Source organism: Cupressus sempervirens, chromosome 8, assembly GCF_028749045.1.
Source record: "Cupressus sempervirens isolate cs-2001-9-10 chromosome 8, ASM2874904v1, whole genome shotgun sequence".
In the NCBI taxonomy this organism is placed as follows: domain Eukaryota; kingdom Viridiplantae; phylum Streptophyta; class Pinopsida; order Cupressales; family Cupressaceae; genus Cupressus; species Cupressus sempervirens.
This window is the reverse complement of record NC_143125.1, coordinates 77,934,612-77,958,079: the sequence shown is the minus strand read 5'-3', so window position 1 is coordinate 77,958,079 and position 23,468 is coordinate 77,934,612. Positions and strand designations below refer to the sequence as shown.

Sequence of the window (23,468 nt, the reverse complement as noted above, 5' to 3'; positions counted from 1 at the left end):
AACCCTACTCTAAAGCACAATGGTGTATCTTACATCATCTTTTATGTATCCTTGGGTCATAACTACCTTGCTAACTCTGTGGCTCACTATTCTTCTATAAATAAAAATTGATGATTGGATTATCTCTTTAGCCTCCTTATCATTTTCTCAATACCATCTTTCTTCTCCCTCATAAGAAATTTGTAAGTATTGATTAGCTTTGGGAAAGTTGAACACTTTCTCAATGTTTCAAGGTCAGAGGTCTAGGACTATCTCACTTGTGTCACTATTAACAACCTTTTCTTCAGTGATATAGTTTTTTGCAGGAGCCATGATGAGTTGTAAAGATGACACTACATTAACAAGCCCAATCTAATTAGTGTTGATACCATTGCGGATCATTCTCTTGGCTTATTGCAAATGGTAAGGAAGACATTCCAGTCAATGTGTCCAACCTTAGTATCTCTAATTTCAAAATTTCCATCTTGAAAGTGGGATTTCCTTGGTGTACCTTGGTATTTGAAAACTATAGGTTTGGGAGAAATTTTTTCTACCATTAAGGATGATGAAGATGCCATTTTATTTTCACAAATCAAAAGAAGATATTAGTCTAGAAAGCTAAAATTGAACCTAAACACAAACCCTAATACAAAGACTGAGCAAAACCACCCCAAAATAGTGCAAAATGAATTAATCTACCCATTTATCCTTGATATGCATAAAATAAATGGTGCCTCTATGACCATTTTAGTGCAGTTGTGCACCTATGCACGTGCACACCTTTGGAAGGTGTGCACATGCACATGTGCACAAGGGGGGAATACTTAAGTTTTAATTTTTTATTGTGTATAAAGGGTCTACACACCTTAGTGGGGTGCACATGTGCACACCCTTAAGATACACTAGAAAGTATAAAAACAAGTGTGCATGTTCACACCTTGGGTAGGTGCCCACATGCGCACCTTCTTAGGTTGTTTTTTCTTTTCTTTGGGTTCAAAAGAAATGGTGTGTACATGTACACCTTGAAGACATGAAAATGTGTGCACCTTTAAGAGGTGTGTGTGTGCGTGCACCTTTAGTTTCTTACACTATTTCTATTGAATGTGTTGGGAAAGGGAAGTGCATAGTGAAAGGTACAAAGGTGCAATTACTGGGAGCATAGAAGACAAACTAAATGATGGAGAAGGAGTCTTGGGTTTATATAGATCTAGACCCCAAGGTGCGCACATGTGCATGTGTTCATCTCTAAAGAGAAATAAGTGTGCACTTGTGCACTGAGCACACTTGTGCACCTAGACAAGGTGTGCATGTGCACTAGTGCACTCATGCACATTTATGCACTAATACTCCTGAGGCTTCCTTAGTTAGAGATATAGGCTTGACCTAAACTCCTAAGGGAGTCCAAAATAACCCAGGCCCTGTACTAGGGGTCTAGAAGACAAAAATTTATTAGGGGTCCCTATTTCTAGGAGAAATGGGGAATGCATTATGAAACCACAAGAAATAGCCCTAACAAAAAGGAAGATATGAAAAATGAATTTCTTCATTATAAGAATTCTTCTAACATGTGTCAAACAAAAACTAAGTCTCAAACACTTCAAATAGATTTCAAGTTCCTTGATAGTCAAAAATTCATAATCTCAAATCTTCAAGCTTAATGTGGGCATAGTATATTCATTTCCTTTAACATTCCAAGGTGCAATCAATCATGACCCTATACGAGCTTGGAAACAATTATTCACTCCACCGAGCCGTGTATCAATCACTGCCTGATTAGATAAGAGAATCCATTCAAAGGGCTCTTGATAGGTTATCATATTTGCATTTGAGGTCCTAAGTAGTCTTTTGGATCCTACTTCATGGAGCTCAAATGTTTCCATTTGATTCTTTCATAAAGAAATTTGTATAAATACTTGGTAGCCATTTTGGAGGGCATATCCCTATTGTCAAATTACCTTTCTAAGACCTTTTGGAATCCTTCATTCTTAACACTGCCTTTCCTTTTTTATTCTCTTTATGTACCCCAACTATGCTTAGATTGAGTAGCCAAGGCATTAGTGTCATTTCTTAAATTATTTCCTTAGTTTGATAACCTTTGCGGTCCTCTTTGAAGAAATTTTGGAAACTCTCATGCAAAACAATGGCCTTAGAAATTCTTTGAAAAGACCTTTTTTCTGAACCAACAAGTTTCAAACTATCCCTTGTTACTGTCAACCTTGATTTGAAAATGCTAAGATAGTCAATAGTTAAATTTCCAAGGTGTTGATAACTATTGATCTACAATTCTAATTAAAAAATTAAAATTCCTTTGTGAATGAAAGTAACATCTATCCTCTAATTGGTATAGGAAACAAAACATCTAAATGCTTTGACAAAGAAATACTTCTTCCCTTAAGTTGAAACCAGAAAAAAATGGTCTATGAAATGCGTTAAGAAAGAGTCTTGATTGCACCTAACCTTAGGATTGACAAGAAAATATAGATACAACTTTTAAAAGAAAACACACAACTAAAATAAAACACATAATTGAAAGTAAACATGTAACTAAAAGAAAGCACACTTATAGAAAAGTAAACACTCTTGCAAAAAAATTAATTTAATTTTTTTTAATTAATGATTCTTTTTATCATTATTTTTTTGAAATTGTTTCTGCTTTTAGGCCTTGAATGTTTTGGGAACTAGCAATTGATAGGCAATGGGACCAATTCCCCTTTTAGGAAACTCAACCTAAAAGTATTTTCTCCCAAAATATCCATAGTTTGATAAGGGTCAATCTACATTCATTGAAACTTAGTGTGACTACCTAGATTTTATTTTTCGTTATCCCACAAGAGAACAATGTTGGATATTTTGAAAGATTTTTATTTTGACCCACTTGGTGAACCATCATTTGATAATAGCCTAATGTTTCGCCATATGCTCCAAAGTTGATGTTGTTTTCTCATCCAATTTCAAGAGATTCATTAATTTGATCTGAACTCTATCCATGTCTATAATATAACCCTTCATAAATTTCAATATTAGAATCTTGAGATTATGTAGGAACACTAGTTCTTGTCCCTAGATGAGTAAATAGGGAGATGTCTCCAAAAAAAATTTTATCCTGACTCTATCTATCCATAATGCATACTTTAGCTAAGTGTGCCAATCTTTTGGATTTTCCTATAGCAATTTATTTATCACTATAATCAAGTTCTTATTGGTGGACTCAACCACTCCATTTCCTTGGAAATAGTAATTAGAAGAGAACTTGATTATGACCTAATTTTCTAGAGTCCATTGAGTAGGAAAGATTGATGAAAATGATGATCCATTATCACATACCAAGAAGAATAGTATACCAAACCTTGTGACAATCTGTTCTTCCAAGAAATATGTAACCACCTTTTTCATGTAATTTTGAAAAGTTTCTGCTTCTATCTAGTGTGTGCAATAATCTATAGCTATGAAAACAAACATATGCCCTATAGATGATGGTGGGTTTATTAGACCAATAAAGTCCATCCCCCACTTAGTAAAAGGGCATACCTCAAACATTGGTTATAGTGGCATAGTTGGATGCCTCTCTCTATTGGCACTTGTTTAACAAATGTGGCAAGAATCCATATGTTCATATGTATCCTTAAAGATGGTAAGAAAAAAATAACCATATCTCAAAATCATATGAGCTATAGACTCTATTGATCTATGTCCCATGCCATACCTATTATGAAACTATTCCAAAACTTCTTTCACTTCTTCACATCCCAAGCATTTCAAATAAATTCCCTCATAATTCCTTTTATAAATATTTCTATCTTGCAACATATAGGATTCACATTTCATTTTGAGTCCTCTGCGCTAGAAACTATTCATCTAGTTGGAGTATTGATTTTTAAAAAGATAGTAAACAATATCTTGATACCAAACATCAATTATTATTCCTTGATCAATATCTACTTCAGACATCATGATCTTTAGTTTATTATCAGTGTTGATTTCCTCATTAAATATGATTTCATTATTATTATCGACCTCATTATCAGCTATCATCATGGTTAATCCTTTTCCTATTTCCATGTTCATTGGTTGAATCTCCAAATCAAACTCTTGCAATATAGCCATCCATTTTCATCATCTCTCACCCAATTCATTCTTCAACAACAATTGTCTTAACCATAGGATTGGACACAATTGCATATACCTTGTTCTTGAGTATATAATGATAGAATTTCTTAACTTCTTTTATCAATGTGAAAGACTATATGTCAAGATTAGAATAGTTCATCTCAACATTCTTTAGCGGGAAACTCATGAACATGATAGGTCTCTCATCCTCTTTGTCTTTATTTTGAGTAACAATCTCAGTGCATGAATGTTTCAAAGAAAATGAATAGATTTTGAATGGTAACTCATAATCTAGACCTACAAGAATTAGGGCCATAGAGATTTCTACTTTGATGTCTTCAAAAGATTTCTTTATTTTAGGAACCCATTTGGTCTTTGTTCCTTTCTTGAGAAGGTCATTAAGAGGAAGTACTATCTCATCAAATCCACTAATGAACTTATGTAAAAAATTGATTTTGCCAAAGAAATATTTCATCTCTTTACGACTATGGTGAGGTGACATATTAAGAATGACCTCTATCCTTTTAGGATAAATGGGTATCCCAACTTCAAAAATAATATGTCCAAGAAGGTTTCCTTTGGTGACCCCAAATGAATTCTTTTTGGGATTCAATGATATACCATAGCTTTGATATCAGTTGAACACTTGTTTCATGTCTGAAATATGAGTACTCCTATCTTTAGAAAAGACAATGAAGTCATCCATGTAGATAACTATGCACTTGTTTATCATCCCTTTGAATGCTTTGTCCATCACTCTTTGGAAGGTGGCTCCTTCACTAATCAGTCCAAAAGGCATCCTTTCGTTTGCAAAGATTCCCCATTTTTTGTAAATGAAATCTCCAACCTATCTTCTTCATCTACCATCACTTGGTTATATCTGAAATATCTATCTAGAAAAGACATCATTTTAGACCCATTTACAAATTGTAACACTTCATCAAGTGAGGGAAATGGATAATTATCCTTCTAGAAAGGCAAGTTCAAATTTTGAAATTCTACGAAAAGGTGAATTTCTCTAGTCTTATTCCTTATAGGGACCACGTTAGCAACCCATGTAGAATGTCAGATTGGAAACATAATTTTAGCATCAACTAACTTTTGTAATTTTTTCATTATCAAAGGCTCAATAATGGGATTCACTAGTCTTTGTCTCTAACAAAAGGGTTTGGCATTAGGCTTTAGTGGAATGTCATGAGTGATGATCTCAAGATCATAGGTCTTGAGTTCTTCAAAACTCCATCTTATGGTGTCTTTATACATTGTAAGAAATTAAAGCATTCTTTGTCATTCTTGAGGGTTACAAGCCTTTCAAATTCTCATCATTTTTTGATCGTCTTCCATGCCAAGATTATATAAATTAAATTCTTCAACCCTTTTTTCTTCACTATTCATTTTACTATGTTCTAATTCATCTCGATTGAATATACTTTCTAGCCCTACCATCCTCTTAGGAATAGTATTAGTCTTCAAATTTATAATTCCATCGTCATCCTCTAGCTCATCTTCTTCAGGCTTGTCATCAAGAGTATCATCAATATCTTATCCCTTGAAAAGGCCATTGTCCTGATGAACTCAAGAATATGTTGGTGATCTTAGGAGACTTGGATGTTAGTAATACTATATGGAATAGATGGGACAACAACCAATTCAACTAAGAATCTCTTTTCCTTTACACGAGTTAGAATGCACTTGTTAAAATTGAAAGGGCATCTGATACCATGTTATTCTTCATTGGGATGGACCTTTTGTTCAAGGCCTCAAAATCTTCCAACAAGTCCCAAACTCTTTTCTAATACTCAAGTAGTCTCCTATCATTACAAGACTAGATTAATTTCAACTTTCTAATGACTAACTAAGGGTCTCCTTTAGTTAAGAGAGCTTCGATGTCTTTCTCCAATGCAAAAAGGAACCTGTGAATCAATGATTCATACTCTACAACATTGTTAGTACATCTAAATTATAAGCAATATGCTATATAAAAAGACCTAGCTTTGTGATTAATTAGCTCAATACCTACACCAACTCCTAATTTGCATTTAGATCCATCAAACTTGAGTGTCTTGATTATATGTTCTTTAGGCTTTTTAATATTGTGCTTCTTTGTACATAACTTTTCCTTCACTTGAGTTTTAAAATATTTTTTCTTTTGGACCCATTAAAATCTTTCACATGGTAGACTTGGTGAGTTGCCTCAATTTATCTTTGATATAGGAGTCATTTGTTTCTCTTGTTGATTTTGAATATCCCTAATTAATTCAATGATCTTATTAATTTGGGGTTTCAAATGAATGACCATTGAGGTCCAAACTTGGCCTTTTACAAAATGTCTTCTCCTCTAGACTTTGATCATCCCAAGTGGAGGATTAGATAAACTACTGCCATCTAAAGAAGTGTCACTATATGCTGCATTGCAATCTTTTGTTCCTTCTTCATCAACCCTCACAAATTTAGATATGCACCTAGAACTTGAAATTTCCTTTTTTACCTCATGTGGTATTTGGTCATTTTTTTATTGCATTATTTGAGTGAGTACCCTGATGACTGCTTCCTAATAATGTGACAATTCCAATTCAAAATGACATTGTGTAATCTACAAAATCTTGGAAGAAGAAAAATATTTGGGTATGCTTCCTTTCCTAAGTATTGTAAGTTTATAACCATACAATGTACAAACTGAGCAATGAGTTCTTCTTTTGGAGTAGGGATCATATATTCTTTATTCATATGGTCAGGTTTCTTAGCTACATTTATGTCAAGCAACATCACTTTGTAGGAGCCTAGCTTAGCTTGAAAATATGCTACCTTGTTTAATGTACTATATTCTATGATCATTGTCTTCGACTTTGGCTCATTATCAATCTTGATTTGAATATTCAGTCCCTCCTAAGGTAGCCATAATTGAGTAAAATTAGTCAAAAACCATCCTCTCAAGAAATTTTTCCATTCTCTACTTAGCAATAATTCATAAGTTTCAGGGATTTTAACCATATGTATGGCTATAATATCTTGAATTCGTGGTTCTATAGTTAATTGTATTCTAACATCTTTCAATACCCCAATAACTTTTACTTTTGTCTTTTTGAGTTGTAACACTTTTTGATTTGAGGGTTGAGGAGTGACTCCCAACCTTTGAGCTATCAAAAGTGGCATGACATTGCAAGAAGCTCCTAAATCTATATGACAATTATGCAAGCTATTTCCAAAAATTCTAAGACTAATAAAGAAAGGAGCCACTTCAACCTTGTCTTTAAACATGGTAGGTATTGCCTCAAAAGTATTGACTTGTTGTGATGTTGTCTTTTGAGGGATTGTATTTGCATTAGGCATTACCTTTACATGATCAAGAGTCCTCAACACTATTTCCCTTTGATTAGGACAATTTTGTAGCATATCAAACATGGACATATTAGCATTGGTTCTCTTTAGATCTTCCATTGCATTGTAATTTTAAGTTTCCCATATAGGATTCTTCAGGATTATAGGCACATTCACTTAATTTTGATTTTGTTGCCCAATGTAGGGTGCTCTAGTAGGTACTGGACTTTTATTAGCTCTTGGATGAAGAGGTGTTGTATTCAAGGAAGGAGGAATCCCATTGGTCATAGGTTCCCTTCGGTTACACAAATTGTAAGTATTTTGATTTTCATTTTGAAAAGCTAGCATCTCTTGTAGTCGAGGATCTAATTTTTGACTAAACAAAAAAGTGAATTCTTCACTAGCTAGTTGTTCTATTCTAGGATTCTATGAAGAATCATAGGATTCTAACATCATAGCATTCTACTACATAGAAGACTCATCATTATTTCCTTGTGAGCTCTAGTTCATTTCTTGATTTCCATTAAAATATGAGCTACCATTGTTGGGTACATTTTGGTTATTGTCATACTAGTTGATGTCAACAAACTGAGCATTGTTGTTATTATCAATACAGATGTTTTGATTGTTTAGACAAGTATTCCATTGTTGGTTCTACCTTTGGAAGCGATTGCTGCAATCTGGAGGATTGTAATTATTCCTTGCATTTTTAATTCTGTTAAAATTCTTGTTGTAATTCTGACCAGTTGTAAGGGTTGCATTCATTCTCTAAAATTTCTTGTTTTTCCCTTTCAACAACCTCAAATAGGTTAGTTTTTTGGTAAGCTTAGACATAGTTTTCTTCATTTGACTAATCTCATATGTAACATTATTTTTTGATTTACTAGAAGTTTTTTCTTTTTGCTGAAAGAAAGCAATTTTTGGAGGTTCATATCATGGATAGGTCATGGTTGGAAATGGTATAGCTAGTGTCTATTCTAGTAGGACTAGATTCATTGGAATATATTGACTAGGCATTAGTGTTGTTCCAACAGGATATGTTTGCATCATTGTAGTCGCTTGAGCTAGAACCATCAATCCTCTTCCATTAGGATTGGGTTGCTTTGTAAAGTAAATTTATTTCTTGAAGACCTTTTCTAATGTGTTAGTGTTTATAGTAGGTAGCCTTTGTAGAAAGATATTCCTGAGATGGTCCATAGCATTAAGATAAATCTGAATTACAACTTCAACTAGTATAGTATAGGGTTTTTCCAACTTACGAAAAGCCATATGAAAGTGATGCTTGAAATGTAAAATTGTCTTTATTGGACCACTTTTGATTGATACAAACTAATGATGTATCATAGATGGGTTGACAAATTTTTTGAATTTTTTGAGGAACAGTTTTTTGAAGGTGGCCCAATTTTGGATACATCCTAGTAGAAAATTCATGTACTAGTTAAATGAAACTTCTCCCAATGAGTATGGATATAAATGGAGGACCACATTCTCTTGTTGAACTTGCTTTTGATTGAATTTGTTTTTAAAGACTTTTATACGATTCTCAGTTGTTTGTGTTTCTCTGTAGATGAACAATGGGCATAATTTCTCAAGATTCTTGGGAAGATCATTAAGTGCACCTTGCAAGTTAAATGGTGAATCTACCACATTCACAAAGAAGACCATTGATGGAAGGTTTGGTGGAACAATGGGTGGAGGTTGGTTCGGGGGTGAAATTGAAGATGATGAAATTTAGAATAGAAGTCATAGAATTTTGGGAAATACTTTGTCACTATGAGATTTATGAAAATGAATGACTTCTAAGAACTCTAGCTCACTACCCAAAGATCTTAAAGCTCACTGAAATGGAGATGATCGATCAAGATCTTCTAGATTGTGTCAATTCTAAAAAAACTGCACCTCTACAGAAGCACACTTTCTCAAAACATCGCACTTATGCACCTATACACCTTGCATACCTTCTTAGAGTTTCAAACAATTTTTTTTCTAAAATCCTAAAAACATCAAAATGTCAAAACAAAAAATTGTTTTACTCTTCTGAATGGTTCAAGCCCTCCTTCTAACACCACTTATGTTGAGTTGTCATTTTGTAGGATCCTTAACAATAAGAATCCTTTTGAACCCTTCCCTTGAAAAGCTAATCCAGGAACAACTCCAAGATTCTGGGCAATTTTGTGACCTACTAGAATTCACTCAATTGAAGATAAATGTGTATGTTCATGAGGAGGCCTTTTCTAGTTCCAACCAATTTTAGAAAAAAATGTTTGATCTATTGTTTTGAAAAGAAATCACAAAAAATATATTTTTGGTATTTTTTGTTTTATGATGAATGCAATTTATCAATGCAACTATATGAATTCCTTTTTCAACTAATTTTTAGCAAATCAAATAACAATGATAAGGTAATGAGAGATTAAAGAAAATATCTTGAAACAAAAATTCCTAATGGACATAAACCATAGTAACAACATGTCTCCAAGTTAAATCATCGAAAAGATTAGGAAGGAAACCAATGAAAATAGGAGTAGTACTTCCTCATTTCCACTGATGTAATCATTGATGGGAACTCAATAATCACTAATAGATGTTTCACTTCTTATCAAATCACAAGTTCATGGAAAGAGAAATCATGCAAGACAAGAAGCTATGCAAGAACAATAGGTGATATTTTCTCCAACTTGGTATGTTAGTAGAATTCGTTAAGATGAGGCAAACACTGGAACTAAAAGGTTACACAATCATAACAACACAAAAAAACTAGTGGCTCCATTATTATTCACTAACATGCATTCACAAAAGTAGCACAATTTGGCAAGAATAACTATGCTCAAAATGAGAGCACTAACAACATATATTATTGCATTGAAATAATAGCTTTTAGTACATATTACATCCATGTATTTATAAGAAAATGTCTCCTCTTTTTTTGTTGAGAGTGAGAGCTCTTAAAATGCAAAAACATCCTAAAAACTAATAAAATAAATTTAATTATATACAAACTAACTCTCTAAATGGTGCTAGGTAGGTCTCCACCCTTGTTTATATCAATTAATGGGTGCATGAGCCTTTACAAGACTTAAAATAATAAAAGAAGGAGATAAGAAGAAAGAAGCTGCAAGAGGATATGAGAGTCATTGGAAGCTATAAAAATGGAAGTTTGACCTTGTTTGGGTGTTTCTAGGAGTGGAACTATCATCAAAATGAATTTTTGATGCAAGGTATGCTCCAAATTAGGAACAAGCAGTTAATTGGTGGTGCACTATTACTTCTTCAAAAATATCAGTGCACCTCTGTGAATAGTGTACCTGTACACCTGTGCACTTACACACTTGTGCATCTAGATGATAGGTTTCAAAAATCCAAAATTTTCCCAATTGTAAAAATTAAATTTCTAGCATCTATGTTTTCTTCCCCTTTATACCAAAACAATGTCTAGATGTTTGCTCTTGAATTTCACTATAATCTCCATTACTTGGGTAGCTTATAGAAAATCCAAAGCTCCATATCTATCCTTAATTGTTTACTGGTAATTACTAACCTCCATATGAGTTTCTTTAAAATCCTCAACTTTAGTGTCTAGTTCCAACAATAAATCTTTAGTCTTAAATGCTTGACTAATATCTTCATTTGGTGAAGCATCCTTGAAATTTCTTCATAATTATTGGACTAGTAATTACATTGAATTTAGGTAGCATTGTAATACCTCTCTACTTCCACAATATTATCTTAAGTTTGGTCTCTTAATTTTTGAATATCCTAATGTAGTCACTCCATGAATTTATTACAAACAGTTATCTTCTCTATCCAATAATAAGGCTTATCAAGCTCTTCTGCTATATATGTACATCCATAAGCATACAATACCTTTTAACTTTTATTGATGTCAAAATCTATAGGTCTTTTACGTAGGTATGTACCTAAACTATCAACTTAAAATCTTGGTTCACTATGGACACCACTTTATCTGCACTCAACTAAATATAGTGTAACGGGTTCAAATTGCCATGTATTATTTGTACCCCATTTTGCTCAAAAATGTCACATCATTGCTGACATGCTCCTAAAAATTAGTCCACCTATACAATACCCTTCTCTTTCCTTTCTAGTGTCATAGCAAGAGTGATCTCTAGATTATCCACATCTATATGGCCCACTACTCCATGCAAGTAGCCTCTCAAAAGTTCATTTTCTTTCTACAATAGTATCAACTCAGACTCATCTAAGTCCATTTGTTTAAACACCTCTTTTATGTCTATAGTGATCAATACTTTTGTGGTATCTATTGTGGGCCTTCCTAATTAGACCTCCTTGATTTTATAATCGTTACGAGTCAAATCCTTAGTGTCAACATGTGGAGTAGTGATGGCTATGTGTGGAAGCAATTCATGATCTTGGTTCTTCATAATGAAGGCTAGTGTTTGGATATCACCTATATATGGCTTAGGATTCTTGATAGATTTTACTAGGTCATCCATTCCCTCATTTGCAATTACATTCAACTACCTCTTTTGTCGAGCCATGATATCCTTCTTTAGACAAGTAGTTGTAGTGCCCATTGGAGACATATATTTGATTGAAGAGGGGGTTTGTATTGTAGGTCCCTTTCCCTTATTAGTCCTCTTTGGAGTCTTTTCTAATTGAGAGAGATCACTAGTTTGAGTCTCTGTACCTTCTTGGACTAATATTCAAGCCTTAGTATCATGAGGAGTTTGTTGAGGTTCCTCATGCATTCTCCCCTCCACTGTTACTTCATTGACTTGCGATTGTTGGGGCTATTCTTCCTCTGTTGCCTATTCTTCTGATTCTTTAATATTAGGAAGTGGAGTTGCTAAGATTTTTTCTACCAGTGAAAAATATTGAGATGGTAGTGGTGGTAGGTCCACAAGTCCTTGAGGAAGAGGTGATGATTGGTTCCAATCCTCACCTAGAGATTGAATAATAGGAGTACCACATATATTCTCCCTCACCATCTCAATGCCCATCGGAATGAAATCAAAATTAGAGAGGTCAAAGATATTTGTCTCCTCACCCTCCATGTCTATGATCCATTGTTGTTTCTAAACCTCTAACATAGTAACCTTAATCGGTTCTCTTGGAATAGATGGTGGTGTTGTAGTTGAGATTCTTCTTCTTTCCTCTTTCATGGACATATCTGAAAGAGTCCTCTAACTCAAGGGGACATATTCAAAATTTTCTCCTTCTTCTTCTTTTTCTACTTCAGATTTGAGAATGGTTTTAGTCACCTATGGGGGTGGAGTATTCTTTTTCTTCAATCTTCTTCGATGTGTCCCTCTCACAGTAGGCTCAACCTTGGCCATTTTAGGAGCTAAGGGGAGGCTTCTTCCTCTTGGCCTATCAGTGAAACCCTCTATTCTTCTTCTTCTTTTTCCCACTCCTATTCCTATCCCAGTGGGGGTACTTTCTTGGTCTCTTGGACTTGAGCTGTCAACTCATCTTGAGGCTCTGCTTATTCAAGATTTTGTTGTGGTTTTTTGGGTGGTTAGGTCTAAGTTGTTTTTTTCTTACCCTTTTCCCCTCTCCTAATTTTCACTCCTCTATCCACTTCAAAATACTCATCATCTCACTCATTTTGATGAATTATTTCTAGCCTCACTAGAGATAGAGCTGGGAAAGTTGGTATTGTAACTTTTACACCTTTTCCTTTGGTAGGTCATGTTGTGGCTTGTAGAGGAATGGACTGTGGAATTGGGTCAAGTTTGAAAGGCTTCTTGATCCATTCCCATGTTAGTTGGATTATGTGGCGATCACTTTTATTGATGTCTACATTCTATTTCCTACCAATCTCTGCATTCATGATTAGTTTGTCATAGATTTTGTCTCGATTGTACAAATGGCCGAAGACATCTTCAATCTCTTTCTTTGAAATCCTTGAGTGAGATCTTCATTTTCAAGACCTTTTATGCTAGATAAAGATTCGTTCTACAATAATCCCTTATTTCCGTATGATAGTCATCTATTGCATTCATCCAGTGATCCTCTAGTGCATCTTCATGTACAAAATGCTTCCTTGCCAAATGCATGAACACCCCCATGTTGTCAAAATAAGGTTGAGGGGAGTTGTACTCTTCTAAGGGATATTTATCCCATTCCAAATTAAAGTTCATGATGTCTTGCTTATTTTTGACCTTGAAAGCACCGATGGTGATTGGCCATACTCATATATGTAAATCAGTTTCTGGATTAGATTGTGTGGAGATTTTCATACTCATATATTTTTATTCTATTTCCTCACCCTTTTATATGCAGATGTGACTTTTCTAGAAATCTCCAAAAAAATTAGCCTATCCGATGGATATCTCAAGAGCTTCTTGTCGTTTACTATGGTACCAGCTACCCTTAGGTATGTGAATGTTTGAAACTAGATGTAGCAAGCATTGATCTCTGTGATTATAGAAATTGCCTCTACTAACATCCTTTTAGCATAACCACCCTCTATAAATTAGATGATTGTGAATATAAAGTTTTCATTCACTATTGTGTACTTTTTTCTCTAATCCAAGAGTTTCATCTTCACTTATTGATGATATACAACTAGGGTCACGCATTAGCATCTACCATGCTATCTCTTTTGTAAAGTCGGGTATTCGGTTGTTCTAGCCACCAATAAGTACACCAAATATGATGTCATGTAGAATTTGGGGTTGACTTTAACAATTACCTACTTCTCATCTAGATTATCACTCAGCATTGTGGCCCAATCAATTGGTATCTTGGTCATTCTAATGGTTTTTATGAAATGGACCATCTAGATATCAAGGTGTCCTACGACCAGTGGTCCCATAACCCTATTCAAAAGAAAAATGGTGTAACCCACATTATCTTTCATGTATCCCCATGTCATGTCTACGTTGCAAACTCTATGGTCCACTAGTGTTCCATCAACCAAAAATGATGATTAGATGATCTCTTTGGCTTCCTTCTCATTTTTTCGATACCATCTTTGTAATCCCTCATAAGAAATCTATAAATACTAATCAGCTTGGGGAAAGTTGAACACTTTCTCAATATTTTGAGGTCAGAGGTCTAGGACTATATCACCTGTGAATCTCTTAACAACCTTTTCTTTAGTGATGTAGTTTTTTGCAAGAGCCATTATAAGTTCCAAAGAGTACAAGGGAGTAGGATGTGATGTTGCATAATTGACAAGCCCAGATCTTATTAGTGTTGATAATATTGTGGATCATTCTCTTGGCTTATCATAAATGGTAACAAAGGGATTCCAGTCAATTTTTCCAAGCTCAATATCTCTAATTTTGTAATGTCCATCTTGAAAGTGAAATTTCCTCAATGTACCTTGGTATTTGAAAACTACAAGTTTGGGAGCAATCTTTTCTACCATTGAGGATGATGTAGATCCCATTTTATCTGCACAAATCAAAAGAAGACATTAGTCTAGAAAGCTAAAATTTAACCTAAACACAAACCCTAATATAAAGACCTGGCAAAAATGCCCCAAAAATAGTAAAAAATCAGTAATCCCCCTATAGCCTTGATATACAAAATAATGCACCTAGCGCACCCTTATAGGTATGCTAAATGCTCCCTCTATGACCATTTTAGCATAGTTGTGCACCTGTGCACCTTTGGAAGGTGTGCACATGCACATGTGTGCAAGTGCGCACATGCATAAGGAAACTACTCTAAGGGGGGGAATATTTAATTTTTTAATGGTTTTTTGTCCACAAGGGTGCACACATGCACACCTTGATAGGGTATGCACATGTGTACCCTTAAGATACACTAGAAATCACGAAAAAGGTGCATATGTGCGCATCCTGGGGAGCTACGCACATGGGCACCTTCTTAGGTTGCTTTTTCTTAGCTTTGGGTTCAGAAGCATCTGCACACCTTTTCTTGAAATAATGTTTTATGTTCGGTTTTTTTTTAGGATATCAAAAGTGAATAAAGTTGCACACATGTGTATCTTGAAGAGATGTACATCTGCACACCTTTAGTGTCTTAAATTATTTGTATTGTTTGTGTTGGTAGAGCGAAGTGCACAGTGCAAGGTGCAGAGGTGCAATTACCGATCCTAGACCCCAAGGTGCACACCCTCTAGAGGTATGCACATCGACATGTATGTATGTGCACATCTCCAAAGGGAGATAAGTGTGCACTTATGCAGTGAGCACACCTGTGCACCTAGAAAAGGTGCACATGTGCGCTAGTGTACATTTATGCACTAATACACTTAAAATCTTTTTTTTTTTTTTTTTCCAATTCTAACACCTTTTTCTTCCTTAGTCAAATGATGAGGCTTGACCCAGACTCTTGGGACAATCCAAAATGGCCTAGGCCCCAAACTAGGGGTTTGGGAGACAAAAATTTACCACGGGGACCCCATTTCTTGGAGAACTGGGGCATGCATTGTGAAACCACAATAGGTAGTAATAACTTACTTTGAGACTCCTTTTGAGATTAAGGTAATTTTTTATCAGGAAGTAGACATCACCTCATGGGCTCAGTAATTTGTCTCTAGTCAAGCCACCACAAATGTGAATATGGTCCTCACCTTCTTTAAATAATCAATTCATACTAGTCTTGTCCACTTTCTTTATAAAAATTCTCCAATTGTTCCCCATTATGGATAACCCAATAGCCTGGACTATAACTTCCTCGTTAATCTCAAACATAATTCCACCCATGGTGACACACCATTCTTTCCAAGTATTTATAGGTTGTATAAAAACTAGTATGTCATTTCCTTCCATAACCTCCATAAACATAAGCAATCCACCCTTAGAAATATAAATCCATGCATAGACCATATCATGTCACTCTTGTTTGGAATGTCTATGATTAATTTTGTCCAAATTTCCACCCATGTTGACTAGGAACTTTGGTTCCTCAAGATCTTCTATCTTGGATTTTTGGAAATAACTTTGTTAATGGTGGTTTTTGTTTTGTAGAATAAACTAGCCCTAGGAAGTAAAGTGTTGTTGGGTTTATAAGAATAAATCCAGTAAATGTTTTATGTTATTGATGCCAACTTCTTGTATTTTAAGTTGGTGACCATTTTATATGCATGTGCAAAGAATTCATAATTTTTGTATTTGATGTAATAAAAAATACATAAATCATGGTACCTTTATTTTCATGTGATAGTACAACTTATCTTTTTGTACTTCAAGGTTCATTATGTTTCTTTCAACATCATTGTATTATATGCTAAAAATTTCTTGTAATTATTTTTCATTGTGTAATCACAGGTTGTAGTCATTTTCTACTACTAAGGTTTCTTTTGTTCATCTTGGTTTACCTTTATGTTTTCTCCTTTGTGTACTTTCACATTAAAACTACACACAAATATTAAATTTAGCCTCATCACACAAGGGAGTTTCCCCTGCCAAATTCAAAGTAAGATTGCGACAAACTATTATTTCATCAAAATCAGTCCAACTCTTGGCACAACTATCACTACTTCTAGGGCATATAGAGTAATTTTTATCATAATATTGTAGTGAAAAATTCATTTACTAACAAATATGGTTACCATCTTCCATTCTAAGATTTTCATAATGCCTCTTAGCAGTCAACTTGCTAGATAATTTCCTAAAATTATTTTTTTATAGATCTCTTTGAAGTTTTCCCAAAATCTATTAAGAGTCTACAAAGCAATAAAATTAGCAAGTTTTGATTTAGATACAAAACTTGTAATAACATACATCTCCTTCTAATTTTTCTTATATGCTTCAATCTCATCACTTGTCTATAATCCACTCATAAGGGACACATAAGTTATCTTAGTTTTATTTTGTGTCTTATAAATGCCAATCAATACTAGGTATTCTTTCATCTAATGGTTCTATAAACCATATTTACATCCATTAAATATAGGGGATATTCAATTTGTGCACCATTAGATATACCTCAAGCTCTTAAGGTTCACACCAAGGAAGTGTGCTTTTTTATCAGATGTAGAATAGGCCAATTAAATGAGAGGGGGTGAAATAGTTATACTCCAAATAATCTTAATAACTTTTAAAACTATTGGTTATAAAAAAAAATATACATCCACTATTAGTAAAGATATTTTAGTTATTGCGTAACAATACACCATCAAATGATAGTCATTAAGAACACAAGTACACTAATATAATGGACACCACTTATGATGTGAAAACTCAAAATGGGGGAAAACATAGAGGAAATAATTCTCATGAAATGAATAGAAATACTTATTAAGGTGACAACAATTAGGTTATTTTATATAAGGATAGCTTCCAAAGAGAAGTTTTATTGTGGGTAGGCCAGGGTCCTGATTAGATATGTCCCAAAATATAGAAAGACTAGCTGTCAAAATGAAGGATCACTCCCAGAATGGAAAGTGTAACCAAAATATAATATAGTATCAAGCCTTTGCAACTATTAATTATTAAATGTCACCAGTTCCTTGATACACTTGTTAATGCATTACACACGTCTATTATGTACAAATACAAATTACTAAAGTTCCAGACTTGACGACTTTCACATATATGATGCACACACAACTAAACAATGTATATATTGCAAAATCTTGTCATAAATATATTATCGAAAACATATTAATGAAGAGATACACCACTTGAAGAAATGTGAAGACTATTGAGCATGCCAAAATACTTTAGTGAGCATTAGTGTCAATGGATATGATGAACACGCAATGAGTAACTATTGGGACTAAACAACAATGGTGTTCTTCATAAAGAATCAATTCAAAATATAAGTTCCATGAAAAAACAAGGTGATCCAAGAAATTGTCGAGGCATAAAATAATGAATCAATTAATACTTATCTAATAATCATGAACAAACTTGAATCATTGGACATAGTGGTGATGATAAGCAATACATAGACAATTAATATGCCACAACTTCAAGAAACAAATGTGTTCATAGTGATGTAGCACTAGGATAACCAAGGTCTAGTTAAAAATGTTGAGGATAATGACAACCATATTAACATCAAAGATAACATAAAATGATAATCATGAAACTTGCTTCCAAAACTTATATCTCAATTTGAAAGGCTTGCTACTTAGAAGACACTACTCAAATTACAATATTAACCAACTAAAGATGTTGAGGATAATGACAACCATAATGACATCAATGAAAATCATGAGCCTTACTTCCAAAACTCATATCTCAATTTGCAAGGCTTACTACTTAGAAGACACTACTCAAATTACAATATCAAAACTGACCCTCTCCTATGCCTACAAAGTTCAAATCAAGTATAATTTGCATTCAACTTTCTGATACCATCCCCACATACACATCCCTCTCATCCCACACTCTCAATTAGAAAATAATCTCTCATTTATACTAATTAGAAAGAATAAACATCCACTAGCTATAAGAGTTAATCTAATACCAGAAAATGTACTCATGCATCAATGTGATCCAAAAGAATCAACCACACATAGCCAAAACAACAATTTTCATTTCCTCACCCAAGAATGAAAATAAACAACACAAATACACATTCAAAATATTTACATCAATTCCAACTCAAAATCCAAACACATCTTCAGCACCAATCGTAGTTAACATTGTACTACAAAACTTTTTCATTCCCAATTATAGCCTGTTAGAATCAAAATTATGAATAATAGAAATTGCAAACACATCAAAATTAGTGTTTTGTCATTGACATTGACATTAACATAGACAATGTCTTGTGCGATGTTTAGTTAAGCAATTTGAATTGTTGAGTTGTTTTATGGAAGATTCATTATTGTGATTCATTCTAAAGATTATGAGATATTTAGAGTGCTTGTCAAACTACAAAAGAATGCATGTTGTTGTTGGTTACTCAAGGGTTGGAGGTTTCATTTATGTGCCCATTTTCTCTTATTTTGTTAATCTCGAAATGTTTAATTTCTTTGGACAAAGTCAAAAAAAATTACCCTATTTTTTAATTATACTATATATAATTAAATTTCCATTGACTATAAAGTGTTAAAGTTGCTTATCAAGTATTAAAGTTTCTTATCAAAATTAAATTTATTTTTAATATATTAAATAAAAACTTAATTGATAAAATGTACATCTAGATTAAAATTTGAAAACAAAGATAATAAAAAAATCTTGAATAAGTGTATTTCATAAAAAAATTGAATACTTATTTTTCATTAAAATTTGAAAACAAAGATAATAAAAAAATCTTAAATAAGTGTATTTCATGAAAAAAAAAAAAATTTGAATAATTGTTTTTTATCATTAATCTTGATGATAATATACTAACCTCGCTTAACAATTAAAACTATTCAAAGAAAATTACACAATCCCAAATGAAAAATAAATAAAAGATGAATTACATTTAAAAATAAATAAAATGAGACAACAATTTAAAACTAGAATTTTACCGAGAATGCTGTATTTTTATTATTTAAACTTTTCATCCTTGTCACGACAAAAATACTAATTATAATTCAGCCGTATTTTTCGCAACATTGGAAAAGAATATTCCATTTAACTGTCGACCGAACAAAATCCTTGGAAAAGGATAAATAATTTTTGACGTGACTGTAGAGTACAAACTCAAATTCAATAAATAAAATATAACAATCGTAGTAAGAATGATTCAACAAAAATTAACTAATGTCGGCTATGACAATTTACACCCCAACAATTAACATTCCAACAGGAACAAATTCCAACTTGATAGAAATGTGTAGAATCATTCTCATCAACCGTTTTTGGGAACAAGATTGGTAGCCCTTGTCAAATGAGTCGGCATTTTCCTGATCCACTGATCGCCATTAACAAAACTACTACTGCTCAGAAATGGGGCGGCATCTTTATCACTCAGCTCAAATGACCATGCAACTCTTCCCGCGCTGTTTGAGCCTGGTCCTGAACATTTATACTGCGCATATGTTACAGTCCTACACAAACCAAGAAAACACCCATTATCGATGCCATATTCAAAAATCAAGAATGAAGAAAATGAAAATATGGGTTTATTGTTTTTGTTGAATTTGCAATGAATTCATTTTGGGGCTTCAAAGAAACATACTTTTGTCTAGAAGTATCATTCCAATCATCCCATCCTTGAGGGAAGATGATATTATCCATGTAAGTAAGAGCAAATATAACTCTGGAATAAGCTCCCCATGCTCTTCCCAGAAACATTAATCCACCTCCTTCGATTTTGCAGTTTAAGAAAACAAACCCCGTTTGTTCCCCTGCAGATAGCCTTCTTTGCGCTGTAATGGCTCCGTTTAGCAGAGGAATTGTATGCAGATGACATTTCTGCAAGCAATTGAATTCATTGATCGCAACATCATTTTATCAATTGGGTACTGATTTTATAAATGGGAAACAGATTTTTTAACAGAGCGGTCTTTTGTTTGGTTCAATATAATCTACCTCATAGACGGATTGACCATCACCGCAAACAAAATCTGCAGCACCTTCAATGAAACAGTTCTTGAAATAATGCCTTCCGCTGTCGTCAAGAACAGTGTCCTGATATCCCAGAAATCTGCAGCTATAAAACGCAGACCTGTCTCCAGAAATTCTGATTGCAACGGCTTGATCACCAGGACCATATGTATTCTGCGTATATTCATATTCAAGTACATTAAGATCAATTCTTTTTGGAAAATCTTAGTGGAAGCTTGAATCTATGGTTAGAAAATACTAAGAGCCATGATCAATGGATTCCATTCTAAAATATTTCTGCAACAAATTTTATTCATTCCAATACCAAATCTGATATACCTGTACTGTGATAAATCTTGCAACAAAATCGGAAGCCATGACAGTCAATGTTGCACAGTAATAAGTGCCTCCCGTTGCTTTTGCATTCTCGTTCCAAGTTATGACTGTATTGCTCGCGTTGCGCCCGCTTAGTATTATGTATGGCTTCTCCACCGGTATTGTCACCTTCTCCCTGCAAAAATGTAATTCATGGGTCATCTACTCAAATAAAAAAATATATCATTCAACATAAACTAAAAACTAAAATTTAGGTGAGAAATAAGTATTTACAGTAATATTTCTTGAATGTGTCATCAAGATCCGGTTCGTCTCAAAGATCATGGATAACAATGAATTACAACACAAATAACGAATTTTAGAAGCTTAGGAAACTAAACATACAATTACTACACTGATCAAATCCAAATTTAGAATGCCTATTACCAATAATCAATCACGCAAAGAGCTCATGTTCAAAAGTGGGCTCGAAATTTAGCCATTTATTGGAAAAAAAAAAATGTGTCATAAATAAATATAGATTTCCTTAGAAACCCACGAGATTCAAAGGGTAGAATTCTCTTCCAAATACCTGTAAATGCCAGGCTGGACGCGAATAAAGATAAGGTTCTTGTTATCAACGGGGACAGCATTGATTGCATCTTGAATTTTAGTAAAATCCCCTTCACCTTTCTTTTGAGAAACAACAATGAGAAGAGCAGAGCTATAATCTACACTACCCCCATTATTCCCAGCCAGAGATCTTTGCATTTTTCTTGAGAGTTTCTTTGCAGGAAATTCACCATGACCGGAAGCATGCTGCACTAATAAAGAGAACCAGCAAATATGCAGTGCTAAAACAAGCAGAATGAAGAAAACAGGAGGAGCTGAGCTCTTTGAATTCATCTTTGCAATAAATGCAAGAAGATATGATGAAGTACAGACAAGAGTCCTGAAATGCCAATGATTATATAAAGAAGAGAAGCAATATTAATGGAGGAGGAGGAGGAGGCGTCCTGCACATGGGAATCCATGAATAGTTAAACATGCAAGCAAGAAAGTAAGACAACCAGTCGGCCAACTATTTCATTACTTGCTCAGAAAGACATTGACATGGCTTATTAAAATGTCTCTGAACAGTGTTACAAATAAATACTTAAATTTAATGGGGATTTTCTCAGTTACATCTTGTTAAACTCTCATGCAAGCTACATTTTTCTATTACTTCTCTTTACATTTTCTTCCATAACACTCGAATCAGACCACCTTGCTTATAACAAAGCCACAATTTTGCAATATAATAAACTTAGTTTTCCCTGTTGAAGAGGCAATGCCGGCGGATTAGCAGAGAAAATTTGTAGCTGTGCATTTAACATTATACGGATTCCTTATCCTTTTCAATTTTCTGGTATTTTTTTTGGGTTCTCCTGTTACATCTCGACCTGTGCTGGCACGTCCGGTTCATGTGACCGCACGCTAAAGTAAAACACAAGGTTGTTGTCCAACGCAAAAGAATCATTCTGTCTGTTGTTGTTTATTCTGTAAACGGTTTTCCGTTCTGTGAGGATTAATGGGATATGACCGTATTTGGAATTTTACGGAAGAAGTAGGAATTTAATGTGTAAGTTTGTTCCCCCACAAGGAATCTCGGTGAAAATGTTCATTTGTTTTAAACGATTTGTTAGATGTTATTAAATGTTAAATTAGTTACAAGGCACTTGTTAAATGTTAATTCTTTTTAAATTTCCGTAATTAGTCCTTTTGTTCCGTTGACGGGAATGTTCGTGTTTCTGAAGATTCTATTCAGCGTTGTTGAACATAATCAGATTTGGAATTTGAATGAAATAGATATTAATACATAATATTTAATATAAATAAATTATAGTATTATATTTTATAATGTAAATTTTTGAATTTATTTGTAAAAATAATATTCCAGTTCTATTTATAATATATTTCGTATTTATCCATTTTTCTATCTTTTTATCTACTTTTAGTTTCCTTTTTATCTATCTTCTCTAAACATGTCTCCTCTCTATCTTTCTTTCTTGTTCCCTCTTCACGAACCTCTATACTTTTATATTTCTCTACTCCTCCATATCTATGTCCACCTCTCCTCTCCCTATTCTCTTGGTTGTGTTCAGATCCTTGTAATTTAATGCATAGTTCATTTGTAACTATCACTTTTACACTAGAACCTTTCATTACACAAGTAATATCATTTGATAAATAATGTATCAACTAATCTAATCTTCTACACTACGTAAATGGAAACATATTTTTTTTTCCCTAATTCACCTTTCACTTTTTATGTGAGGTCATGAGCACAAAGATGGAATTGTTACTATTAAAATT

General features: G+C 33.7%; 1 protein-coding gene across 1 annotated transcript; it reads right to left on the bottom strand.

The window, feature by feature from the left end:
- Positions 1-19,761: 19,761 nt before the first annotated feature.
- LOC149541715 (putative pectinesterase 11) lies at positions 19,762-22,626 on the bottom strand. Its single transcript, XM_089796116.1, has 5 exons — positions 21,706-22,626; positions 21,138-21,309; positions 20,784-20,972; positions 20,431-20,666; positions 19,762-20,299 (listed from the first exon to the last, which is right to left on the bottom strand). Exons 1-5 carry the CDS (start codon positions 22,017-22,019, stop codon positions 20,101-20,103), a joined length of 1,110 nt encoding a protein of 369 aa, XP_089652242.1. The 5' UTR covers positions 22,020-22,626; the 3' UTR covers positions 19,762-20,100.
- Between the last annotated feature and the right edge of the window lie 842 nt (positions 22,627-23,468).

Coding starts and splice junctions, on each gene's coding strand:
- LOC149541715 (XM_089796116.1), bottom strand. CDS start 22,019: ATGAATTCAAAGAGCTCAGCTCCTCCTGTTTTCTTCATTCTGCTTGTT. Junction 20,973..21,137: donor CAAGATTTATCACAGTACAG/GTATATCAGATT, acceptor GAATATACGCAG/AATACATATGGTCCTGGTGA. Junction 20,300..20,430: donor AATGATACTTCTAGACAAAA/GTATGTTTCTTT, acceptor TGGTTTGTGTAG/GACTGTAACATATGCGCAGT.